We start from the raw sequence: 27329 nt of genomic DNA, 5'->3' as shown, positions 1-27329 counted from the left end.
TCAGAAGCCTCAGGTGGTAACCTTGCCTTTGCTTACATATAGTCAGTCCATTAACCTAACACAACTACTTGACATCAACAGACCACTTAAGTGGCTCATAAACCCTGAAAGTGCATGGTAAATCATTCCAAAATGGCAATTTACCCCCAATATTTACTTTAGCAACAGTATAATGAGACCGAATAATGGCACCAACAATGTCAGGGATTCATATTCCAGTGAAGTACATACTTATGATTTGTAAACAATGCCTCTCTACATGTGACAAGCAGGTCAGATTCTACACAAAAGAACAGATACTTCTGACATCAAAAAGGAAAAGTTTGAGAAACCAATGTGAGCACCGTCCAGAACAGTGGTTCTTAACCTTGGGTTACTCAGGTGTTTTCGAACTGCAACCCCCAGAAACCCCAGCCAGCAAAGCTGGTGGTGAAGACTTCTGGGAGTTGTAGTCCAAAAAACACCTGAGTAACCCAAGGTTAAGAACCACTGGTCTAGAAAAAAGGTTTCCAACCTTGGGTCCTCAGATGTTCTTGGACTAAAACTCCCAGAAATCCTGGTCAGCACAACTAGTGGTGAAACAGTTTTAGTCTAAGAAAATCTGGGGACCCAAGATTGGGGACCACTGATCTAGGACATGATTAACTGACCTTCATTCTTGAACAAAGATTCTTCAAAAGGAGCCTGTGTCTCTGCAATGTCGAAATGGAGGTTGCTGATGTGATGGCATAACAGTAGAATAAACGGACGCTGCCGATGACGAGCATGAAGAGTGAATTCCGTCATATACAGTGGTGCCTTGACAGTTTTTTCGCTAGACATTGACTTTTTGTGGTCGCTATAGTGATTCGCAAAACAGTGATTCGTATGGGGGAATTCCGCTGGACAGTTTGGTCCCTGCTTCCCAAACCGATTTTCACTAGATGATTTTGACAGCTCCCTCCGTGCTCGCAAAACAGGTGTTTTCGGGACCTAAGCTTTGCAAAAGAGCGATTTAAACAGCTGATCGGCAGTTTGCAAAGCGGCTTTCCTATGGCCGATCTTCGCTAGACAATGACAATTCTTCCCAATTGGAATGCATTAAATAGGTTTCAATGCATTCCAATGAGGAAATACTTTTCGCTAGACAATGATTTCGCTAAACAGCGATTTCAGTGGAACGGATTATCGTCTAGCGAGACACCACTGTATTGCAGTAGGAAAGTATCAGGTGGCTGGGGATGCAAAAAGCCTCATGTGTGGATGAAATCTGCTCGGCCATCCGAGGTTTTTTTCAATACCAAGTGGGGAGCAGGATGAGGTATAGCCACCTCTCAATGATGTGGCTGCTTCAGCACCGATGACTGTCGAGAGGTAGGCCGAGTACTAGATGGTATTATCGAACCGGGTAAAACACCTAGTCGACGAGTTGGTGCAGTTTGCCAAGCAGAGCATTGGTTGGGGCAAATGGCAACCCAATGTGTGTGCTGGTTAGGGATCGGTGGGCGATCCGAGGGCATCGAATATGGAATGGTGTCGAGTCATTTGGGATGGGAATCCTCAGGCAATGGAATAACTGAAGGACTGCTGGAAGGAATGGAAGGTTGTGGACTGGGAGGAGAGGACGTTAATCGGTCGCCTTTATCATCTCATTCTGGAAACTGAGAACAGGGTTGATGGGACGGAAGTCCGTCATCATCTGAGGAAGATCCGACCGAAATTGATTCAAAGAGTTGTTGCTGTGGTGGGATGTCTGTAGGCTTAGACTCTTTAACTCGTTTAGGAGGAACAGGCTCCGGAGCTGAAGCAGCTTCAGTAGGTCCCTGACGTTTAGAAGTTGTTTTCAAAGGACTTCGGTATTGAGGGTTTTGATTTGTGTGTCTTCGAGGTCTTAAGATGATGCAGATAGAGAATCGGAATGAGCTGGTGTAGCCGATGGACTTTTAGATGATTCAGTAATGGCTTTTTCCATTGCTTTGATTTGGGAAGTGGCCCTACAGCGAGGTTGGGCCATTTGAACTGGTTGTAAGGATTGTTCCTAAAGCCAGAGTTTTAGCCTCGAGAGGCAAGATCAAAGAACTCCGCACTTCAAATTTTTGCAATGGGTATAGGAGGAAGTTTGATGTTGTTCTTCCAAACAGAAAAAGCACTTAGCGTGTCCGTCGGAAAGTGGGATCTTATTATCACAGACAACACACTGCTTAAATGGGGCCATGAACAGGAGAAAATAATTGAGGAGAAAAACCAATGACTGAAGGCGGGGGGTGCTGCAGCTGGAGACCGAGCAAGGGGAAAGGAAAAATCTCTGATGATAATGAGTTTGATCTAATAGTATCAAAGAAAAAAGATTGGTAACAGGAAGGAATAAAAAATAAGCTTTCTCTTTTACTCACAGAAACAGAATTATGAGGCTCTCAACGCGGCGGTTGAAAGAAACTGAAAGAGGATGCTTGCCGCCAAGGTACTTATATGGGTGGGTAGGGGCATATTCTAATGTGTTTATTGCTACCGCAGAAGCTCTAGAATCTTCTGATGAGACTCCGCACAGGCGCAAATCACCCAGGGTGTGATTCACAGAGGCCACAAAGAAGAACTGAAAATACTGCTAGCAATCCAGAAAAACATGAAATAAAAAAGTCTTTTCCTGACATAATCACATTACAAAATGTCATCACTGCAAGTTGCTCCATGTCTGCTGCCTCTTGAAATTACTGTCCTTGGCTTTCAGGTCCTCAGTGCTTTAATAACCCTACCCTTGTCATGGAAGGCTTTTTCCCCAGTAAAAAGCAGGTGACATAGTTCTATTAATGTGTGTGAAGGAGATATTAATTTCAAGTATTTTCCATTTAGAAAAGCAAGTGTAAAGAGGAAAAGTTTTCTCTTTAGCCATTTCCCCCTACATGCTATAATTTTAAATGAGAGTCTTCAAACAGTGCTGTCCTTCTCTTGGTGAACTACACATTTGTTTTTTCAAGTTGCATAGTTCCATGTGTTTCATAATTCTACTCCTCATCGAAGATAAATCATATTTTAAAGCTGTTCCTCTGCAAGGTTCCTTTTGCTTCACTGTATCTTTGATTTTCTTGTCCAGCATTGTAAAAAACATACCACCCAAATGAAGTTCGTAGACAAAAAAATTAATTACAGAATGAACCATTACATGTATGGAATCTCTATGGGGTCATAAATATAGATTCAACATAAAGGTATTCATCAAGAGTATCCCTGGTTATTTCTAAAAAAAATTTTTAGATGGTCTGAGATATTTAAAGTTTCCAATTAACCTGTTTGCTTAGAAGGGATCCAGCCTGCATTGGTCACACTGAAGCATAGCACTCTCTTGCTCCTATTGAGGCAGTCATCCTTGTGGTATTTCTTGGATGAAAGAAGGCACAAGAAACATGCTGCAGCAGGTACCAGTCATTCCAAGTCATAGCATTTCCTGTGCTTTTAACCATACAAGTTTGCTAAGCACTAAAATAATCCCCCAATTATGAAGATGAAAACCTCAAGTATTTCACATGATATTAGCTAGCATCCAGAATATTTGCATACATTATACTCTAAGTTTTGACCAGCAGCACTTCCAGGTTTTACAATTAATTCTTAAGGTATAGCTTCACAGTTATTTACATATTATCTATTCAGACCTCAGCCACTATTCAAACACAGAAGCATCAAAATAACTAGGATACCTATATATTATATAGAATCCTGAAGTGTGCAGTCCAAAACCCCACCGATTGGAGAACTGAACATCCGTACACTTATTTTCAAAATGGGGGATTCAAGGCACCCTTCAAAATGGGAAACCAACTTAACCCCTCTCTCAAAAAGGAAAAGAAAAGCTGAGTTTTTGCACACATGTATCTCATGTGAAACAAATTACCAGATACTTGTCTAAAGGAAGGCCATATTGTTAAGAGATGGCTACTAAAAAAAAAAAACCCCAACCAATCAACCAACAAAAAATACCAGTCCCTTCATCCAGTGTGGCCAGCAAGGGCAAAGACTGGTGAAGTCATTTCAACCTGTAAACCAACATCGCTCTCTGAGTGTTACACTCACATAGGAAGATAAGTTAACACTGGTGAAGACAGGAAGCCAGAGGAAAGAGAGGCATATTATGAAATACTTTATTCTGTGAGCACCAAATCCAGGTCACATATGAAGGACTATTTCTGTGGACTTGCAGATGAAGTAAAAAATATATTTTCTGTATAAAAATGGAAGGGGGGGGGGATTTGTGGCCAGAGATATTGAGATCTCTTTAAGAGGGCAAGCTCTGTATAATTAGCTCACAAACTCAGCTATAAAACTATCAGGTGTAATTATTTAGAAAGTATGGAACACAATGCATCTAGAAAGCATTTTTATAAATGTATTCTATACTTTTTAGATACCCAAGGTTGTGTAGTGGATAGAATAATGGACGAGGACTCTAGAGTCCTGAGTTGGAACCCCTACTTGGCCATGGAAACTTGTGGGGTGTGTATGTGTGTGTATCAGCACTGGTAAAACCACTCTTTTAATTATCTTGCCTTCAAAATCTTATTAGGGTTGCTCTAGTGAGTTCCAATCTGACAACACATAACATGGTACAATGCAAAGTTCTTTTAATTGACTAATTTGCTGAAGTTATAGAAATGACCCCAAACTAAACAATTAATAAAGGTAACACACATGTAGTTAAACTATGATGAAGAACCCTTCAGAGGCCTCATTATCTTGAAGATTTTACATTTTACATGTTTTTTCCAAAGAGACAAAGGTCTTAGAGTTCAACAAAGTAGTCAGCAATTTCAGAGAGAAAATTACAGTCCCCCTCACTCCCACACACACTTCTAGGATCAGCATAGTTAAAAAGTGGTATATTGCAAAACTATGTTCCCTCAGATATTCTCAAAGACTAAGTAGATTGCCTAGCACAAACATTTCTTGAAGGGCAACATTTTGCAATGCAGAAGTCAGCAAAATTATTTTCAAATGATACAGTACTTGATATTAATGTACCATTCAATATAAAGGATCTAAGGACCTCTTCTCAGTTGTCCTTTATAACTACTGCTCTTTGACAGAATAAAACCATATTCAACATCCATCACCTTTTGAATTACTAGCTTAGGTATTATAAACAGCAGATGGGGTGGTATGGCTATGTCTAGACTGTCTCCGTATAGACTCCAAGTGGAAACTTCTATGAGCCATATTCTTCCATGACACAATATTCCTGCATCAAGAAAATTAGCAGACCAAGAAGGAAAAGCTGGCATTCTTTAACATCTGGTTATCCATATGCAAGGAGAACAATGAAAAAGATTCAGTCATATGAACTCTACATCTGCAGCCTGGAGTGATTATGGTCCAAATACAGGGTACTAAATTCAATGTTACAGTTGTGGTCTCCCAACCCTCTCCCTGTAACCCCTACATGGAACTAAAAACATTTCTGGAGTGTAGGAAAAAACCTTTGGAACCCAGCATTTAGGTCACACAGAATTGCAGGGGAAAAAGGAGACTGTCCTGCTTCCATGTCCAGAAGCCCTTTCTGCCAGTAGAAATCCTCTGTTGAACAATGGCCAGGTTTTTGATCTCATCTTGTGAGGATTGCATGTCTTGGTTTCTTTCTCAGCTTTCTACCTACTTTGGCTTACAGTCAAACCTGCTGCAATTTTACAGAAACCTCAGAAGAGATTTATCTAGCTGAACCTCTATTGTGTAGTAAGGCTACTACTCTATGTAGAAGAGGGAATAGAGCTGTATATACCTGTTAATTCCACTTTTATAAAATCATGAGCCTAGTTTTTAGAACCAGCAAATGTTTCCCACTCACTATTTCTACCATGATCTTAATTGATACAAGGATACGCAAAAAGTTGATGTGTTCAAAATTAATTCAGCATTTTCAGTTGTATCAACATTTTTGTCTAAGTAAAAAACAATGCAGAGGTACAAGTGACAGTCGTATTTCCACAACACTAGAAAGAAGTATTTTGTTGGTCAAATCAGTGCATCAACCAATTTCCATGCCTTCACAACTGAACTTCAACTATGCCTAGTAATCGTCTATGAATATGATTAAAAATGAAATGCTTTAAAACCTGGTTGTTTTTTCCATTATCCCTCTGTCACATGAAGAGAATCACATCTGCACATGATTAAAAAAAATCAGCCTGCATGCAAGCTGTCACATGCACATGAATTGTGATTGCATCCCATACTATATTTCCGTGATTAGTCATGGGAATGAGTTGCCAAAGTACTAAATTACATGGCAGCAACCATAACTCGAAAATCCAGCAATGTTTCTGGGCTTCCATCTGTGCATGGTTCAAAGGAAGCATTCAGATTTTCTCCTGACCAGTGACTGAATGCTCTGCAGGAATAGGAGTACTGTAGAATGGAAGTAGAATGCTGCAACTGATGAGGTTACCAGTAAAATCTTATTTTTGAGAGTAATACCTTGTTTCCCTGAAAATAAGACCTAACCTGAAAATAAGCCCTAGTATGATTTTTCAGGATGCTCATAATATAAGCCCTGCCCCCAAAATAAGCCCTAGTTAAGTGAAAGCCTGCCCTCCACCATCGTGCAGTAACCAGAAGATGACGTGACTGCATTTGAATAAATGTAGATTGCACATTAAAAAAATATAGCATCCCCTGAAAATAAGCCCTAATGTGTTTTTGGGAGCAAAAATTAATATAAGACCCGGTCTTATTTCTGGGGAAACACGGTAAAGATATAACAGTATGAAACAACAGAAAGATTAATAATATAATGACTTTTTTTAGAGTAACAAGTTATATTTAATACCTACTCTTTAAATGTTTCTTTGGAAGATTCACTTTGCAGGGTTTTTTTTAACCTTAGTAATTTTTGTGTTTAAGTGTATATTTTAAAAAAATAATCATGAAGTAACATAAAAGTAAAGTAATAGTATTTTTTCCTTTTCAAACAATACCTGGAATTAACATGTCACTGGCATGGAAATACCAATGAGCAGCAAGTTACTTTAACTTTCTCATGTTCGCTACTGAAAATTTGCATACATCTGCAAGTGTGTAGATATGGATGGTTACATTTAACGAAGTAAAATCTGTGCAAATACACACTAGGCTTGTTTAACAGGTACTACTATTACTTATCAAAAGATTTTGACAACTTACAAACACTTACTAGTGCAGGGTGTTACTGAACTTTTTTATTCATTGTGAAGAGAACAAACAAAACAATTTATCGGAACATCTGAAGAGTTGCCAGACAACCTTCCCCTCACGGCATCTATGAAGTCATAGTGACCACGGTGGGAAAAAAAAATCAACTTCAGTACTCTTGCATCTCTAATTAATATTTTCTGAAAATGAAGTGAAGATTTGTAGGCTATTCCAAAGAAATGGATGATCCATTTCAGAAAAAAATGGAGAACCACATTCATTCACTAAGAATAGATCTCAAAGTGTTCCATGTCCTCCCTCCCCTTCAACACAATCCAACACAAGCTTAAATATAAAAGCTATATGAATTGTATTTAGTTTATTTATGTATGACATTTCCATGCTGCACCATAACCAACTTCTCAGGACGTCTTGCAACAAACTGAAACAATTTAGATATAAAGCAGAACATAAAACAATAAAATCAAAGCAATGCAAAATATAGAAAGGAAAAAAACTCATAGCACGCAGCCCATGACTACACAACTTAGTTAAAAGGCCTGTGTGAATAGAAAGTTCTTCATATGGTGTAGACATGACTACAGGGATGGCACTGGATCAATCTTTATGAGGAAAGGCAGCATCTGGTGTATCAGTCAGAGCTGTTAAAACATGCTTCAGCTCACACAGGAGATCTGAACTTGATAAATAAGTACACTTAGACCAGTGGTGGCAAACCTTTTTGGGCTTGCGTGCCCAAACTGGAAAAAAACAAAACAAAACAGCGGGCGGTGTGCTGCCACCGCCGCGGCAGCAGACCTGGAAGTGGCAGCAGCGGTGGAGGACCAGGAAGTGGCGGACCTGGAAGTCACCCACCTTTCCCTTCTCCCCCCTGGGGGCTACCTCCCTGCCCCCCACCTGTCCCCTCAATACAACCCCTTTCCCTCCCCCCCTCCTTGGACACCCACCCCATGGGTCTCCCCCTCAGCCCCCCATTTCCTCTCAGGGACTCACATAGACAGGCAAGCCCAGGGAGAAGGAGGAGAGGGGGGAGGTGGGCACCACTCTGTCCCCACCAGTTGGGCGCCTCTCTATTGTCTTGCGTTCTGGGGCGATTGCTCCTCAGGAGTAGTAAAAGCCATGCTGCCACCATTTTGAGCCGCTCCTCCTCCCTCCCTCCGTTCACGCAGCATGCATGTGCAAAACGACCCTCCTGGGAAAGGGAGGGGAGACAACCCCCCTGCGCAATCTCTCTCTGTGTCCCTGGAGCAGTTTTCCTTCATGAAGAGCGGGTGGGAAACTGCAGGCAGGCGACAGCAACCAACTAAAGAGAGAAAGAGAAATGGGGATAGGAGAGAGTAGGAGTGCACCAGCCTCGGGAGGCGGGGGGGAGGGAATCCGAAAGCACGCCAAAGGCATGTCCTGCATGCCCATGCCACTTTTATGTGTATAGAACAGTTTGGCTGTGGGGAGTGGGGGGGGGAGTTGTGATCTGGCAACCTATGGTCACGTGCCGGCAGAAAGGGCTCCGCGTGCCAGCTGTGGCACGTGTGCCATAGGTTCGCCATCACTGTCTTAGACCATGAGCCTGATGCTTTAAAGAGGAGCATGATCCCATTCTGAAGACCATTCATTAGTGGATGAACTATCAACCAAATCGTATGCTTTGTTCATTTTCACCTAGACCGTTGATATTATCAATTCTTTTTAAAAACCCTCCTTTATGAATGCGGGATATTGTGCTTCTGCACCCATGACTATAAAAGCCAGGAAATGCCCCAATATTGCTGCACAATATCGTGCCCATGATGTCAACAGGAAAAAAGGTTACCAAGTTTTACATAGCAAAGGGTAGCCTGAATGTTAACAACACCGATGGCAGCAGCCAAGATTGTCTACAGCAGGGGTCCTTGACGTCTAGTTCACAGTCTGGTGCCAGTTTATCGGCTTCTCGGAACTGAGCCACGGAGACAAATCTCCAGCCCCCAGTGGGCGTGTTGTGCTTGCACAGGGGGCGTAGTGTTAGCGTGCATGCACATGAGCGCGACGCCCCCTGTGCGAGCATGGGGTGTCCCTGCCCCTGCGCATGGAGCTCCCCCCAACCAGTCCGCGGTACCAAAAAGGTTGGGTACTGCTGGTCTACAGGATAACCTCTTCTGCTCACTACCATTCACAAATGATGTCACACAAGGAAAAATCCCAGAAGCTGACTCATTTTCTCATCTGTTAAACACTTCTTACTTAAACACAAAGCAATTGTCAGAGCTGTTTTTCCAGAAGTGTAAATGGTAGTGAACAGAAGGGGGTGTTGCAGGTTACTTGGCTATTATAAAAGAGGGCTGCAACTCAAAAATGGTTGGTAACCACTGTCTTAAAGCTGCTGAACAGCAATGTAAAGTAATGGTCCTTTTGAGATTTTCCTTGAACTGTAGCGCTCAACAGTCATGGGTTCACTTTGATTTAATACAGTGGTGTGCAAAACGTGGCTTTCCAGATGTTAATGGGTTGGAACTCTCATAATCCCTAGTCAGCATTTTCAATAGCAATAAATGCTGAGATTGGCAATCCAATAACATCTGGAGAACTACACACCATTTTGTTTTTCCATGCACATTCTGTATTATTTCTCCTCCCCTCCATTGTTAAACCCAACCCAATTCCCTTGCCTGATACACTGAAAAAAAAGAATCAGTTATTTGTATGCCAATTCTAATAACATCCAACATACAGTGGTGCCTCGCAAGATGATGTTAATTTGTTCTGTGAAAAACGCTATCTTACGAAAAATTGTCTTGCGAAACGCAGTTCCCCATTGGAATGCACTGAAATCTATTTAATGCATTCCAATGGGAAAATCATCATCTTGCGAAAATCGTCCAAAGAAAACATTGTCTTGTGAAACGTGATTCTCCATTGGAATGCATTGAAATTTATTTGATGTGTTCCAATGGGGAAAATCGTTGTCTTGCGAAAATCATCTGTAGGAAACCATTGTCTTGCGAAGCACAACAGCGACTGCAAAAACTAATCATCTTATGGATTAATCGTCCCGCGAGGCAATCGTCTTGCAAGGCACCACTGTATTTTCCTTCTTTAAAAAAAACAATGAAATGAATAGGGTTGTTATCTGCCACATTTTTAAAAACAGAAAATACCATATTTGATCAAGAAACATCAATGACTCTAAATTGCTGGCTTTCACTTTTTAGTATACTTTAATGCTGGAAAGGTAAAATTTCAATTTTGTTTGGCCTGTTTCCCCAAAAATTACAGCAAGACAAGTATGTTTTCAAAGTAAAATGAAATCTCAGGCTTTAAGAGGAAAATGAAATTGTATGCTAAATGAAACTCAAAGGACTCAAAACAAGATTGTTGATGGGAAGGATATGAATATGGCAGCATTTACTGAAGGTCATAGAACTACATTAATTTTGTTCTTATTTCACTTAACACCAAGGTTCCGCTAAGCTGTGTGTGCACAAATTTGCTTTCCTCAGTGCAGCTGTCTTCCTCTTCCGCAGAGTGATCGCATTAGGTTCTGGTTGTGATGGAACCCAGTGTACATGGGGGCGGAGTTGCATGTGCATGCAGGGGTGGAGTCACGCATGCGAGATGCGGAGCCCTACCCAGTGGGGCTGAAAATTAGAGGATACGTTGCTTAACACACTAACTATTCTAGAGTCTACAAACCACATTTATGCCTCAATGTTTTACAATATGTGGATAGTTTGTATATATTTTGTGTACATGTTTGTATCGATTTGCATGGTAAGAGACTGGGGTTGACTGACAGTTGTTATGAGAGATGTGTGCCTGGAGTAACAGTTAAAACAGGTGAAAAATGTTATAGAATTGTTATGACTGCAACTGTGAGCTGCATGGTTTCTGGCTGAGGAGATCCTGTTTTGTCTATAAAGTGGTGTGTGAGAGTGAATGCTGTCAGAGTTTGGAAGTTATAAGTGTGCTCTTTTTGTGAGGAAGTACAGTGGTGCCTCGCTTAACGAGCGCACCATACAATGAAGAATCCGTATAGCGATCCCTTTTTGGGGATCGCTATACGGAGCTGCCCCAATCGCCACACTCGCTTTGCGACGATTGGGGCGTCCGGCGGCCATTTTGGAGCCGCCGATCAGCTGATCGGCGGCTCCAAAATGGCCGCCGGACCGCGAAAACATCGCTGGAGGGGGAAGTTTGGGCGCCTATTGGAACGCATTAAACTAAGTTTCATGCGTTCCAATAGGCTTTTCCTGCCCCGTACAGCGATGTTTTCGCATAGCGAAGGTTAATCCGGAACGGATTAACCTCGCTATACGGGGCACCACTGTAAATAAAAATGTGGTCTTAGTACATGTGTCAAAGCAAGTTATCTACATATCTATAAAAGGAACAGGACTTGTTCAAAATTAAAAAGTAAAGAACATGTTATTTATTTTGTATTGTTTTAAAAATATTTTTTTTGTTTTCAAACCCTGCTTATTATGTTGTAGATATAGCTCATAAGACATTATATTCGTACATACCACTATTCAGTGCTACCCTACATGGCTTAGGTACTGTCACCAAAAGAAATAAATATGTGCTTCACCAAAAACATTTGTACTTTTAAGAAAGCAGTGAAATCAGCTGTTAGCTATGGCAGGTAAAAACAGCAGCATAAAATTAAAAACTGGCTATTTGCCTGAGTTAGTGAGAGGAGATTCCAAGAGAAGAATTCCCTGTTCACTTGTCTAAATGGTAATCCCAAACTTAGTGGAGGGGTTTGGGAGGAACTGTCATTTAGGTATAAGTATACACAGGTAAAGAAATTGTGTGCCACACAGTACACAGGTAATCACCATTGTTAACAGCAGTGGTTAACATTTGCTAGTGTACAGGACCAAACTGTTTGCTCTCATTTCTAGCTCTGCAGCCACAATTACTTGCAGGCAGTGTTACAGTGTGTTCCATTTCAATCCTTTCCCAAATGTGAACTTTTGCCTTCCATTATGAGCCCTTATTTTATTTTGAGGGGTTCAAAGGACCCTTATGAATAGCAAAGTACAGTGGTGCCCCGCATAGCGACGTTAATCCGTTCCGGATTAATTGTTGCTATCCGGAAACATTGTTATACGGATGGAAAAACCCCATTTTTCCTATGGGGGGAAAACTTACAGCTAAGTGGGAATCCTCCATCCGGCCGCCATTTTCCCCGCCTCGGTAAGCGAGGGCAGCGAAAATTGTTGTGGTGGCCATTTTGGAACCGCCGATCAGTTGTGTGAAAATGGGGCCTTTGGGAGGACCAAAGCCCCCATTTTCACACAGCCGAAGCGCTCGCGGCGAAAATGCCGCGGGAAAACACACACACGCACACACAAAACACAAACATAACCCACCAGTCCAAACCCACCCTCCAAAACCCACCCAGAAATTTTTTTAAAAAAGGACTTACCGGTCCGAAGCCTCCCGACGCTCTGCTGGCTCCGCGTGGCCAGGGGCCCGGCCTGCTCTAGCCTCCCGGCCCTCCGCTGCCTTTGGAGCTTTCAAAGGGCTTCCTCCAATGTCAGGGAAAGCCCTTTGAAACCTCTGAAGGCACCGATCACAGTGGCGAGGACCCCCCAGGGAGGTCTCCCATGGTGGTGTGCAAGCCCTGGGAGACCTCCCTGGGGGTCCCCACCGCCACGATGGGCGGCTTTGGAGCTCTCTGAAGCCAAAAAGGCAGTGAGAAAACACGGGAAGTTCGAACTTCCCGCACTTTCTCCCTGCCTTTTTGGCTTCGGAAGCAAGCCAGCGTGCCAGGGAGGAATTGTCTCCCTCCTTACAAGCAACGCTGGGTCCTCCTCGCGCTGGGATGAGCTCATCCCAGCGCAAAGAGGACCCAGCGTTGCTTGCAAGGAGGGAGACGATTCCTCCCTGCCTGGCTGGCTTGCTTCTCCTTTGGAAAAGCCAGCCAGCCAGGCAGGGAGGAATCGTCTCCCTCCTTGCAAGCAACGCTTGCAACCAAAGGAGAAAATGCCGGCCAGCCGGCGCTTCAGAGCAGCCGCGGGAGAGACCTCGCCCGCTCCGATGCACCCGCCCCGAAAATGCCGGCCAGCGCTTCAGAGCGGCCGCGGGAGAGACCTCGCCCCCGGCCGCTCAGACTCGCCCGCCAGGGGCCTATGGGGAAAAATCGCAAAGCGATTTTTCCCCATAGGAAACATCGCAATGCAATCGCTATGCGGATTTGTCATTAAATGGGGCGCTCGTTATGCGAGACACCAATGTACATTATCAATACATCCCAATATTTGAAGAATACTGTTAAAGTAGTTTGAAAGGTTTTTTGCATTGCAGATGGAGGTTAAAATTCAGTTTATTTTAAAAGGAATAAAGTGGTTCGGATCCAAACTTGGTCAAGATTAAAGTAATTCCAATGAAATCAAGGAGTCTTAGTTCAGCCATAGTTACTATTAGTCTCTCTGAGCTGAAAACGTTTGTTCTAAGCAGGACTACAACTACATATATTTGTTTATTTATTTGTTTGTTTATTTATTTATTTTATTTTATTTATATCCCGCCTATCTGGTTGGTCAAGACCACTCTAGGCGGCTTATAACCTTATATAACCTGGTCATTTCACTGCTTATTTAAATCTACAGTACTTGGTAGCTTTGAAAACTATGTAGCTTTCCCCTGTCCCCCCAAAAGACTGAAATACTGACTGCTTGGTATTCTACATATTAAATAAAGTCACACAAATATCTGTATCTCAAGTTTTGATTACCTAATAAAAAGTTACACGAGGAATTAGCTTCTTACCTTGTTTTCCTCCAAAAACTTCAATTTAACTGATACATCATTGCGCATTTTGTCATACTTCTCTTTATACAGTTGGAAGAGTTGCTGTGAGTGCTCAATCTTTGGCAAGGTATTTGCATCTCTTGGGCCAAGATTCAGTTCTTCTAGATCTGTGCGATAAGCATCATACTCAATCCTGAGAACAAGAAAGAGTTAGCATCCCTGCACAAATCTGTAGAGCAACTTATAAAGTCAATATATTAGTCCCACTTAATACTTTGATTCTATCCTCCAGTTTTTATAATTTAAGGTAGAGACACATCAATTTGCATATACCAGTTGAACTGACATAATCATGCAGTTAAGAATCATGCGTTATTCAGACAGTACTACATTACTGGATCTTCCCTATTTCATTCTATATTTATATCACTAGTAAAAATGATTGATCTCTACTTTCTCCCTCAAACTCGAATATCTGAGTTTTCATGCTGACAACATCATAGTAAGATATAAATAATCCAATTTTACATAGAAATTCAGCTTTCAGAGAAATGGGCAACACTAGATCTATTCTAACGAAAATATTAAAGGACACAATATGAAAACTATTATTCTTTCTAATAACATGTTGTAAACATATAAAAGCAAAGTATGCAGCTTACATACTGCCCTACAGCACTTAAAGCATTCTCTGGGCAGTTTACAATTTAATTTTGTAGGCTACACATTCCCCCCCTTGCAAGCTGGACACTCATGTTACTCACCTCAGAAGTCAACCTTGACTAGGCTACCTGGGATTAAACCTGGTGTATGAGCAGAGTTTTGGTTGCAGTACTGCAGATTAACAACCGCACCACAAGGTTTTCCCAATTATTAGTTCCAAATACAGTGGTGCCCCGCATGACAACGATAATCCATACCACTGAAACTGCTGTTTAGCGAAATCGTCATGCAAAATCGGTTTCCCCATTGGAATGCATTGAAACCCAGTTTAATGTGTTCCAATGGGAAAAATACCTCGTTGTCCAGCAAAGATCGCCCATAGGGAAGCCATTTTGCAAGCACCGATCAGCTGTAAAAATGGCTGTCCTGCGAAGCATTGGTCCGGAAAACACAGGGCAGCCATTTTGCGAAGCCAACGGTTAGCTGTAAAAACCGTTGTCTTACAAACAAACAGTTCGCGAAGCACGGACCTAATCAACGTCCAGTGAAAATCCCCCATTGGAATGACTGTTTTGTGAATCGCTATAGCGATCACAAAAAGTCATTGTTATGCGGATTCATCGTTTAGCGGGGTCGTCGTCTTGCGAGGTACCACTGTATAGCAAGCTCACTGATTCAATATGACTTAGGTTTTAACTTTACAAGTCCCATCCATTCAGTGGGTCAGCTCTATTACAACTATCAACTGGTTTCAGACCAAAATGTTCAGTCCCATATTCATGACAATGTAAAAAGCTATCATCTTCCAGAAATCATTTACATTGAAGGATGGGAACAGATTATATTGGCAGAACACTTTGCATCATCTGTTTTCCACCTTCAGGGGCAAATCATATTTCAACCTACAGCAGACTACAATTCAACAGTGGCAAAAGACCTGCTGCGGAGAAAGCCATGAAAAGAACTGTGGTTGCATAACATGATTCCCTCATATAAATGCACTCTGGGGAGTACAGCTTTTATAAATAGAGACTAAAATATATTTCTAAGCACAATTGGTTGGCTCAAAGTTTAGTCAGCAGAACTTAAGAACAGAATCTCTGAGACTTAATTGTTTTCAATTAGTCTGGTTCAATTATGAATGCATTTGAAGCAATACATATGATTTACTGCAATCTGAATTCAACATTTCACTAAGGACTAGTTTATTTCTCTAAGTTATGTATATATAAATGATGAAAGATGATATTACATAATGCATTACCTGGCACTTTCATATTGCTTCACGGTAAGTAATGTATCCTCAATAGTTTTATTCACCAAGGTATTCACACTAGCAATAAAAAAATTAATTGCCCCAAGAAGAGTTTCGCCATTTTTAGCCAGAAGTTTCTGTGTCTCTGCATTGTATCCAAACTCCTCCTGAGAATAGAATGGAAATAAACTGGTATTTTTCAGTGCTTTGTTTTCTGCTACCACCAAAAAATACTGGAACTATTGGAGCAGTTGAGAAATTTCAAAGATCAGCCATAAAAAGTGCACATAAATAAATGAGTGATCATATTCACTCACTTTCTATCACTGAAGTGCTATTTAACATACTTTGAACAAACCACAAAGAGTATCATTTTCAGTATAATGCAATTGTATGTGTTTTTCAGATATAATATACATAGAATCACCATCTGACTTCAAATACTGGAGCATATTATAAAGAACATCATTATTAACTCACAGAGTGTGTATCACACTACTGGGTGGTATATAAGTTGAATGAATAAACATATGTACGAGCTTATTGCAGATACCCAAACTGGCAGAAATAGGATATTTCTTTCTTTCTTTTATTCCACCATTCATTAGCCAACCATATTAACATTACGATGAAACCTACTTTTAGGTGTTTCCAGTCATAGTATAAGCATAACCATTTTTCTAGTGTAATGAAAATCTTACATGAAGTTCTAATGATTTCAAACTTAAGTCTGCAAATGCATCTCCAAGTTGCCTTTGAGTATTCATCATCTGGAAAAGCTGAGTTGACAAGGTTTGTGCCAGTCTCAGGATGTTTTCATACTTCTTTTTGTTATCCCTCAGAATTTCTATTTGGGCTTCCAACTCTAGATCTACTGTTCGTGAGCCTCGGCCCAGCTTCTCAGAGATTATCTGACGAGTGCACTGCAAGTTTGCAAAACGAAGTTTAAAATTAGTTATTAGGTTTTTGCTCTTCTTACTTAATTTAATCACCTGACATCATACATTCTTCCAGATATGTTTCAGAAGGTGGACTGTTCTGTAGACACATTCAAGAAAGCAATCATATATTGACAACAAATATGGAACTGGCAGCAGTATTTATTACTACAAACACAAAGAACTAATACAACATTTATTCTGGGTAGGCAAAGTACTTATCACTGGTTAAAACATTCTCCCTTCTCCCTAAGAACATCTATGTAGTAGTAGTAGTAGTAGTAGTAGTAGTAGCAGCAGCAGCAGCAGCAGCAGCAGCAGTAGTAGTAGTATACTTTATTATGGTCAAAGACCAGTAAAATCAAATCAATATAAAATCAATATATATAAGCCACACACATCTAAAAATAACTGATTTTACTTGTTTTATTAGAGAAAACTGTTCAAATGTGTCCTAAAACAGAAACTTGAGGTTCACAACTCAACAACAGTGAAAACCTCTCCTTGAACATCTCATATACTTCAGAAACTCTATTAGAGTGGTTGTAAACTGGAAGTAACCTGACAAACATAAGAATAAAAGTGAGGAAGTGACAATATTAGTTATCTTTTTTGTCAAAAAAGCTGAAAAGAATATTTAGAATGAAACTATTCAAGCAAATGGACACATCTGACACTTGCAATTCTAAGCAAATAATAATAAAGAGCTACTAAGGCATAATGTAAGTATGGAATACATGATTCTACCACAACACTTAAATTCTGTCTGCTTTCCAGAGATAGAGAAAAAGTAAGAATGAAAACATGAAGGCAAAATGAAGTATATGATCCAATGATGTTTTTAAGAGCCAACTCAAGATCTGGCTCTTTCGGCAGGCCTTCCCTCCTGTTACCACTTGATTTCTATTTTTCCATCTTGAATGATATTGTTATTGTTGTTAAATTGTTGTTTGATATATTAGATTGCTTTTAGCCTATTTTTATTGTTAGTCGCCCAAAGCAGATGTTGGCTAAATGGGTGGGGTATAAATGAAATTAAATGAAATAAATGAAATAAATGAAGTAAGTAAGTAAGTAAGTAAGTCAGTAAGTCAGTAAGTAAGTAAGTAAGTAAATCAATCAATCAATCAATCAATCAATCAATCAATCAATCATGATCAGGCTCCTCTACAAATAATTTAGCTATTACTCTACTTTCCCATCACTAAAAAACAAATAAAACAAGAAAAATTAATTGAATGTTACAAAGATTAAGACACAGCATTTTTGAAATACATGCTAATGTACATCTTATTTTTCAAAAATTCTCAAAGATGGGCCTGTCATCTCTCATTTACCCTGAGAGATTTCCACAAGTGTTGGTCACTATATAAAAAAAGGACTTTTCTCTTGTATAAGCCTAATATCATAGATCAGCCAAACAGCAAGGACACAGTGGCTGATAATAAAGCAGGATATAATGGATGCAGGCAGGCTTTTAGGTCAGTTGAGTGCAAGATTACTTGAACACAGTTGGTTCACATTATACTCTAGAACACAGGTGGAAAGCATGTACTTTCACAAGCTCCCCAGGCCTTTTCCAGCAAAAAGGTGTTTTTGCCGCAAACATACACTCTTCCAGAGGCCTCAGGTTGCGGTGTGCACTGTACACCCAATTCCCACTGGTGTTGTTTTAGACCTTAAAAGGCTTTTTTTTAAAACTGAAGTTACCAACCAATCACTTGCTGCCCCAAATTTTCTTATCTATTTATGATGGTGCAGCAAAAATTGAATAAGTTTGGGAGGCTAATTACCTTACGAAATCACTGTAGACATTAATCATTGCATAGTGAGCTGAATGACTCAGCATGCAGCTGATAATGGCTATGGTGCTTTATTAATTTGTGACAAATTGCCCCCAAAGTTACACTATTTGCATAACTATGTAAGAAGATTTTGGCTGCTGTTTCTAAAAAGACCTTAACATGTCCTAGAGAGGATCAGATTTGAAACACAGTACAAAGCATGCTCTGGAAAAACCTTTTGGGGGATATCACCTGCATTTTAAGAACAAGAATCTTTCAAGGTCTTTTAGGTGGTGTTATGGGGAGAGGAGTGCCACCCTTCAAAGTCTAGTGGAGGGCAAAACTGGCCTCCTGACCTTGTCTAAGTTGTGTAGTATTTCTAGAATGATCACTGCTACATCACAGACAAGTTCCAGTACCTATTGCAAGGAAGTTTGCTATGGACAAAGTCTTAACAGTGGTTGTTATGAACTGAAATAGGTTAAGCTCTACAGCGGCAGCTAATATATCAGCACTCAGAATATGATAAAAAACCCAAAAAGTGAAAAACACCAATTTCTGCAACAAAACCTTCTGAGCAAGTTGGCTCAATTTAAGTTGGTTCAGTCTGGAAAAGAGAACATGCATAATTTCCTGGCCAGAGGGTAAAAATGTCAGTCTGGGTTATTGCTACCATGTAGACATTTGCGGGTGGGGGGGAAAGCTCATTAAAAAGATTAACTCATCCTGAAAAATTGAGACCAGATTTAGCATTAGTCCTTCATATAAGTGGACTTCAAGCGGAATGTTGTAAGCAAGGTGACTATTCTGAATAGTAATCCAAGCAGAGACCACAATGTATGAAAAACACATGCCATTCATCTTTTGAAAAGCTGGAACTTAATTATCATTGCAAAGAACTTCAGAATATAAGAATATAAACGTAAATCTACTTCTCTCACATGAGTAGACATAAATATCCCCAACCCTTTAATCTGTACACCATGTACTGATTTAATACAAATGCAACGAATGTTTCATGAGTCTAGTTCACAGCCACAACTGTGATTGTGACTTACTCATCATGTTCACTGCCACAGGAACTGGATGCCCCACTCTAGAGGGCATCAGCTCAGTTAACAACCTGAACACTGCATTCTTTTTTCTGCAGCATCCATGTCATTTTCAAGGGTAGCCCCACATAGATCACATTGTAACAGTCTATCTGGGAAATTATCAGGGCATGGAGTACTGTGGCCAGATTATCAAATTCATATGCCAAACACATCCTTTTCACCACCATCCACTTAGTGAATCTTGCATCTTGGTATGGGCCAATCATGATGCATTGGTATGCAACAGTGCCTCAGAAATCAGTGTTTAAGTCTCCGTAGGAAGAGACCTCAGATATCTCTAATACTGAAGTGTTTTTTTGGTCTGGCATATTCCCACTGAAAACAGCTAGAGTCCTGATGCTTCTGAGCATAGTGATAATCTTGGTGAGAGCATGAATACTGTTGATTAATATTCCAGAGCATCTGGGAGTAGCCACACACTGTCCTTGCACAGGAGGTGCTATCTTTGACTTTCTGCTCAAAGAAAAACCACATATAAACTACAGTACTTAATCAGAAGATGGTATTGAAACGTTCATTAGAGTGCTTTCTGACACAGACACCATTGAGTGGAGTACAGTGGGGTCTCGACTTACGAACTTAATCCATATTGGAAGGCAGTTCTCAGGTCGAAAAGTTCTTAAGTCGAATCTGCATTTCCCATAGGAATGCATTGAAAACCATTTAATCCGTATCTGCTCTTTTCGTCCATAGAAACTAATGGGAAGCTGCTATTCCGCCTTCTGCCACTAGAGGGGGGATATTTTTTCTTTTTTTCTTTTAACCTAAGATGACTTAGCTTTACAAAAAAGGGAAAAAAAGTTCATAACTCGAATCTAAGTTCGTAAGTCGAGTCCATATAGTCCTATGAGAGCGGTTCGTAAGTCGAAACGTTCGTATGTCGAGCCGTTCGTAAGTCGAGACCCCACTGTAATAGAGACAGAGTTAGAAGCTCAGGCTGAGGCTGACATTGCAGTATGGACAACAAAGTTAATGTAACAGCTATCTCTGATGACATCTCAACCGCCAAGATGGTCACCAAACGTGCAGGTCAAATGTAACACCCTTTGTCCTATTTCCTGGCTTTTTCTCTCTTCATATTTTATGCTGTTTTTATTCATTGAATATAAAGCCCCAAAGGTAGGATCAAATATTACAGCTGATGGGAGATCCTTGGGCAGTTCTAGAATCTTGCAGGTAGAGACAGAAAGACAAGTTGAGACTTTTCCTCCAAATAAAGAATTTATGATTTTTCAGTATCAGCTTAGTAAAGCCTTGGCAAATAGTATTGCTGAGAAAGATTACTCTCATCAAGACAAAGGATATTTCATGTGCCAGTCCAAAGACGCAATCCTGCTCACACAGAAGAAAAGGCTGTGGAGACAGACCATTAAGGTTTAAAGAAAGAAATGAGAAATGAATAGTGGAAAACAGAATTAAGAGTAATAAGACAAAAATATATGAAAAATAAGAGGTTGGAAAAGCTTTGCAAAGCACCCAGAACATTCTGGCAAACAGTACATTCCGGTTGATGAAAAGGGACTAAGGGAGTTTTGTTGGGGTATCACTGAGCATGCAGGATGAAGGTGTGAGGGTAGTGATCCTACCAAAAGCTGGTCAGATCTATCATGTTTCAGATCTGGGTTTAAACAGGTGCAATACCCATATGTGTGAGTCACAGAGAACACAAAGAAAAACTTAGTACTGTGTTAGCAGTTATACAATTCTTGCAAAACCTGGTTATCTCAGATTATCATTTTGAGTAACTCCATTACTATTTTTATTGAAATGTCTGTGGTAATTGGTGGTAGACTGTAGTCAACTGCACCAAAGCCAACAAAGATAACTGTGGCAATCTAATAGGTTTTATTTGACTTTCGCTTTCACGAACTACAGTCAAAAAGCAACTAAAGAAGTAGTTTGCACTCCATGAAATCTTATGCCAAATGACTTCTTAAAGTGTCACAATTTATTATTTTTATCTAATTTGTTTAACTGCACATATATGACTGCCTGAAAAAAATAGTGTATGTTCCTTAGGTATTACTCAATATCCCATTTTTAGAGTCAAGTTCACAAAGTGATCAAAACAATCCTAAAAATATAAATTCTAGAAACTACTTATGTTCCTTTTCCCATGTAGCTGTTCCAGAAATCTTTCTTCCTCCCAAGAAGCCAATGTAGCAGGAGATTAAATTTTTAAAATGCACACCAGTCTCTCTCAGTCTTCAAGTGCTGGTAAAATGATAAATCCTTTTATATGTGTAGGACAAGAAGTATTAAACTTTGATGGCAAAATCTGTACAAACCTTGTAAGTGTTCAAACTCCATCTTCTTACAAGCTCAAGTTTCTCCATTGCTGGATTCTTCACCTCCTCTGCTAGAACAACTGGTCCACTTTTCTGCTGCATTCTTACACTGCCTATTTAAAAACCAAATATAAGCATTCAGGCCTACATATTAGTGTAATTGCTGGTGTCCACTATTTGTAAGGCTGGAAACTAAAAGCACTGGGGAAACTATCCAAGCATACTGAAAAATTAACTATTCTAGGCATGTGGAAAAATATGGGATTATATGTTTTCCACATACACATCTATTTCACTCAAGCTCATGAAGTCTAAACTTTTCAAGTCTTTGAATGCATCTGCTGTTATGAAAGCAAATTCCACTGTAGTCAATGGGAGCTGTTTAAAATTAAGAGGAAAAGTACCAGTTTGCAGGAATATACACTCTGCCAAGCATATTTTCAAACCCATTCTACCTTCTATAGCACTCTAACTCATTAAGAGTTTGAGAAACAAGTTAAAAAGCTTTCAACTTTTAAAAATGATATGTTTTTCCAGGGGTTGTGCTATGGATGTTGTGCTACACATTTAATATACAGAGACAACATCAACCGAAACAAAGGATAGGTGCTGGAAACTGGCAATTGACTAGATTCCTAAAATGTGCCTACCATGTGTTTGCATATGATGTCTTTATGTGTTTGAATACGATGTGTCACTCTCCTCATGTATTCTGATATGACGTGTGTAAAGTAGTCCTGAGTAAGCAAACTGTACAGCATTTCTAAAACAAGAATGGGCAAATATGTTAACTAAAAGAACTACATTCCCTTTATGAATCTCCGTATCAAAGGTGGGCATCCTCTTCAAAGTTACAAGGCCAAAACCCTCCCTCCCTCTCTGTCACAGACATTTCTCCCACTGTTGTAATGAGACTTGAATGATACCTTTCATTAGCACCAATAAAAAGCTTTTTGCAAAGCTAACAGCACTACAGGAGTGCAACTGGACAGGGAGGGTGCATGATAATGGCTGCGTGAAACCTTTCCTCCCCAGCTGTGATTTCCTCCTCACCTATCTATCCCCTGTGTGGAATTTTATGTTTGAATATAGTTGCTGTAGGAGTACCTAGCAAGGAAGAGAAATTATGGTCCTGTTGGCAAGAGCCCGCAAAGAGTAGGTTTTTCCCTAGTGCAGTGGTGGTGGTGAGTCACCATCCGATGTCTTCAACTAGAAACGTCTTAATACAGTGGTGCCTTGCTTGACGACATTAATCTGTTCCAGCGAAATCGCTGTAGAGCAAAATCGTCGTCAAGTGGGGAAAAAAACAATTGAAACGCATTGAAAACCGGTTCAATGCGTTCCAATGGGCTAAATACCTAATTGCCCAGCAAAGATCCTCCATAGGGCGGCCATTTTCCCGTGCCTGTACAGCGAAAAATCCATCCTAAAAACAGTGGGGAGCCATTTTGCACAGAGGGCGGCCATTTTGAGAGCTGCCAATCAGCTGTTTTAAAACCATCGTTAAGCGAAAAATTGGTTCCCGAAGCAGGGAAACGATCATTGTTAAGCAAATTTTCCCATTAAAACATTGTTTTGCGATTGCAAAAACCTCATCGTCAAGCGGATTCGTCGTTTAATGAGATAATAGTTAGGCGAGGCACCACTGTACGCAGTCAATTCAGGACCATTACTTACAGTGTTCTATTACTCCAAATTTATGTTTGGGATAGCACAGCCCAAGTGCAGAAATTAACTATTGGTATGATCTTCAAATCAATAGATAGCAGTGAAACTCAGCCACAGAGGGAAGTTAGTAGAAGAATCTCAAGCAAGGCAGGAAATATAAAAAGGTCATTATTAGCATATTACGGTTAACTGAAATATAGGTAGAAAATGCTCTTTCAAGCTTATTGTTATCACACATATTTAAAAAAAGAGAACTCTGTATTCATGCTGAAAATACTGTGTTCATTGGTTCTGATTCTCCTTGGATATCCAGTTTCAGAAAGTGGAGGTGATAGTGGACTATTGCTTTATCTTTGGCATTTATGCTATGAAGTTCCACAGTTGACTATTTTATTTTACTTTATTTGACATCTACGAAAAACTGCTGGGATAAGTTTCCCAGAAATATGGATAGATATGTCACCCCTATGAGGATAACATTTACTTCTTCTCTTTTTTAACACATACAAGTGAAACAGGAAGTGTTTTGAATCAGGACTAGGACTGATTAGAAAACTGAATGAAGGCTAATAAACTGAGAACCTTCTCAGACAAGATGGATGCAAATTGGCACTGTGTCTAGCTGAATAGTATTTTATCTCTTCTGCAGAAGATACCACCTCCTGCAGTCATCTTCCTCAACTTGGTACCTTCCAGATATAGTGAACCACAACTCAATTAATGACTACTAGCCATGTTGGCTAGGCCTGCTGAAAACTATATGTTCAAACATTTGAAGTTGCCTGCTTTGGGAAAGCCGCCCACAAGGACCAGGTTTATAATTTGGAGATAATCTTGGATCCAGCACTAACACTAGAAGCACATTTAGACAGGGTAATTTGCAGTGCCTATCAACTTCAGATGATGGACAGAGATAACATTATCTTTATTTTTTAATTTTATGACACACTGCAGTAATTTAAATTAGTAGTTATTAGAGTGTGAGTAACTGCTGAGTATGAATAACTGTTGTGTATGTGGGCTTCTCTCTCTGTGTGTGTATGTTTTGTCTTGCCTGATATAATTTAACCACAGTTATTCACATTCTAGTAACCACTAGTTTAAATTAGTGCCATGTGTCATAAATAGGTTTGCCACTGAAAACACTTGGAAATTTAGATGCTCCAAAGTAAGGCAAGCACATTAAAAGTTACTCATTGAGATCACCATATTATATAACACTGCTCTGCCATCTGCATTGGCTTCCAGTCAATCTCTGCTCCAAAGAGAAAATGCTGACATTAATATTCAAATCCTCATGAACATGGTACTTGGTTATCAGAAGGATCACTTGCTTTCATGTACAAGACATACAGGCTCTCAGATCAGAGGCTCTTCAAGTCCCACAAACACATCAGGTCTGTGCACCCTGGTTATGGAATGTTCTTGCACACAGAATTTCATGGTATGCCTACATTATGATCTCTCTTGTATGTGGTGAAGGTTATTTTGCTTTCTTTGGGTTGTCAAACTTAATTTTAGTACATTTTAGCATCAATACAACAAACTTAAATACCTGTTGCTGGTTTCAAAACTAACAATTTAGGTTTTTTTAAACCAAGAAGTCTCCCAAAGAAGTTTTGGTTTGGGACAATATATAAATGTTTTAAACACATCCACAAATGTGTGTGGGGAAAAACTATAAACTGACAACATGTGCAGAGAATATATTGGCTGAAATCCTGTTGCTTAGCATGATAAGCTGCAACCAGAATTCACTGAATTAATTGAACATGGAGGAGTTGATGCAACAAATCACCACGGATCCAATGAGCCTACTCTAGTTGTGACTTACTACACTGAGCAATAGGATTTTAGTCATTAAATTCCTTTATATGCTGCAACATAGTAATGTTCAACATGGATGCATGTTAATCCAATGATGAATTGTCAAGGCTGTATTTATTCCCAGAGAGAAGGCTATTTTAGTATGTAGGATAGAGTGTAGGGTTACAACCTAAAAGTGAGGATTGTAACCATGGTGGAGACATGAGAATACAAGTTTCTACCCCAAATGCCCCACAAATGGTCTTCCATCAGGCCTTAACATATTCAGCATAAAACTCTGAAGAACTATATTCAGCTGAATTCACTTGCAGAGCTTCCATGAACAGGAGCCTTGATTATGGCAGCACTCCTGGCCATAGAAGCAGCACATTTGTTGTTGTTTAGATGTTAGGTCGTGTCCGACTCTTCATGGCCCCATGGAACAGAGCATACCAGGCCCTCCTGTCTTCCACTGCCTCCTGGAGTTGGGTCAAACTCATGTTGGTAGCTTTGATGACAATGTCCAACCATCTCATCCTCTGTCCTCCCCTTCTCCTATTGCCTTCACACTTTCCCAACATTAGGGTCTTTTCCAGGGAGTCTTCTTTTCTCATGAGGCACATGAGAAGCAGCACATACATTCAACCAAATATGCATACAGACATCTCTTCAGAACTTATTTTTAAATAAAAAAATCTAATGGATAATTGGGGGTACTAAGAAAGGCACCTAACATATTTGCCCCTGTGCCCACTATTGCAGCTAAAATTCTTGAATAGGGCTAATGTTAAGCAGCAAGGGAACGTCTGCAAATGTAAGAACAACTACACCCTCACATGTTTCTGGAGTATAAGACAAATAGCTGGGAGGTACACATTTTAGCTACTGTGTAAATATTAACTACAGGTTCTCATGAACAGAAATTTTCCCTGATTGGGGAAAAAATGCCTCCAGCAACAGTGGCCACAAAAAACTCACCCCAATGTAAAGTAGAACCTATCTACCTCAGCTAGTACAGTATCTGACTGCACTGTTTGTATGATCCTTAAGAATATATCCACTATTCCATCCACGTAAAATGTCTAGGTTTTAAAATTCTAAGATTTATGGCTTCAGGTGATTTCACTTGGCACATTCTACCAGTATCATCATGTATGAAATAATGTCCAGTATTCTATCACTTGGTGTAAATCAGCAGGTTAGAGCCCCTGGATACAGTCATTCATTCAAATCTTTATTGTGTCACCAAGTAGAGAGGCCATCACCTGGAACATGCATGGCTGGTAACATTATATATGTACAACCTTGGTCAAGATGTAGAGTGCCAGAACGCCACCAGAAGTAGGGACTGGTAAATCATTTCTGTGTACTTTATACATGGAAAATACTAGGAGGGTCACCAAAAGTCAGAACAACTTGATAGTACATAATATTGATCCAATGCAAAATGCACAGCAGAAGGTCAATCAAACAATCCCCCCCCCAACTCCTACAAGCTCTTTTCATGTCCCTCCGCTTGCACTGGTTGTGAGATCAACCGTGCAACTGATCATGCATCTACTGGGAAAGGAGGAGGACACTTGCACAACTGTCTGTTTAGGCAAGAGACCATGTTTTCCTATTACTATTCAGTATTAAATAATAAAAACAACTGTTCAGAGAAAGATAGTAGGATTAAATCAGAATGTAATGGCTGATTACCATTCCTCATAGTTTATTTTTTTGAAGAGAATACTGATTTGATTATGTTCAATGCAAAAGGAAGACAGTACACAAAAAGAAAAAAGGCATCAATTATTTTGTTAAGCAACAGAATCAGGATAAAGCTGGTGTTATACTTCGTTGTAGCAGGTAATCACAAGTCAAGTAATTTTATGCAAATTTAGGAGTTAGTATTGAAGCAGTAAGAATGGATCTGCTTA

At 40.0% G+C, this 27329-nt stretch overlaps 1 protein-coding gene across 8 annotated transcripts in view; it reads right to left on the bottom strand.

The window, feature by feature from the left end:
• Positions 1–27329, bottom strand: part of ARFIP1 (ARF interacting protein 1) — a 63830-nt gene that overhangs the window by 5468 nt on the left and 31033 nt on the right. For 4 of the 8 annotated variants that reach the window (XM_020781336.3, XM_078394778.1, XM_020781334.3 and 1 more), the window contains 4 exons: positions 21934–22046; positions 16510–16731; positions 15818–15975; positions 13909–14083 (listed from right to left, as the gene is read on the bottom strand). In XM_020781336.3, coding sequence (XP_020636995.2) covers positions 13909–14083; positions 15818–15975; positions 16510–16731; positions 21934–22046 — 668 coding nt within the window. Of the gene's footprint in view, positions 1–8634; positions 10770–13908; positions 14084–15817; positions 15976–16509; positions 16732–21933; positions 22047–22583 lie in introns of those variants that run through there. The other 4 variants (XM_078394780.1, XM_078394779.1, XM_073001548.2 and 1 more) reach the window with 3 other exon arrangements.

The sequence above is a fragment of the Pogona vitticeps genome, chromosome 5, assembly GCF_051106095.1.
Source record: "Pogona vitticeps strain Pit_001003342236 chromosome 5, PviZW2.1, whole genome shotgun sequence".
Taxonomy (NCBI): domain Eukaryota; kingdom Metazoa; phylum Chordata; class Lepidosauria; order Squamata; family Agamidae; genus Pogona; species Pogona vitticeps.
Note: the sequence above shows the minus strand (reverse complement) of the source record. Positions and strands in the feature narration are given on the sequence as shown.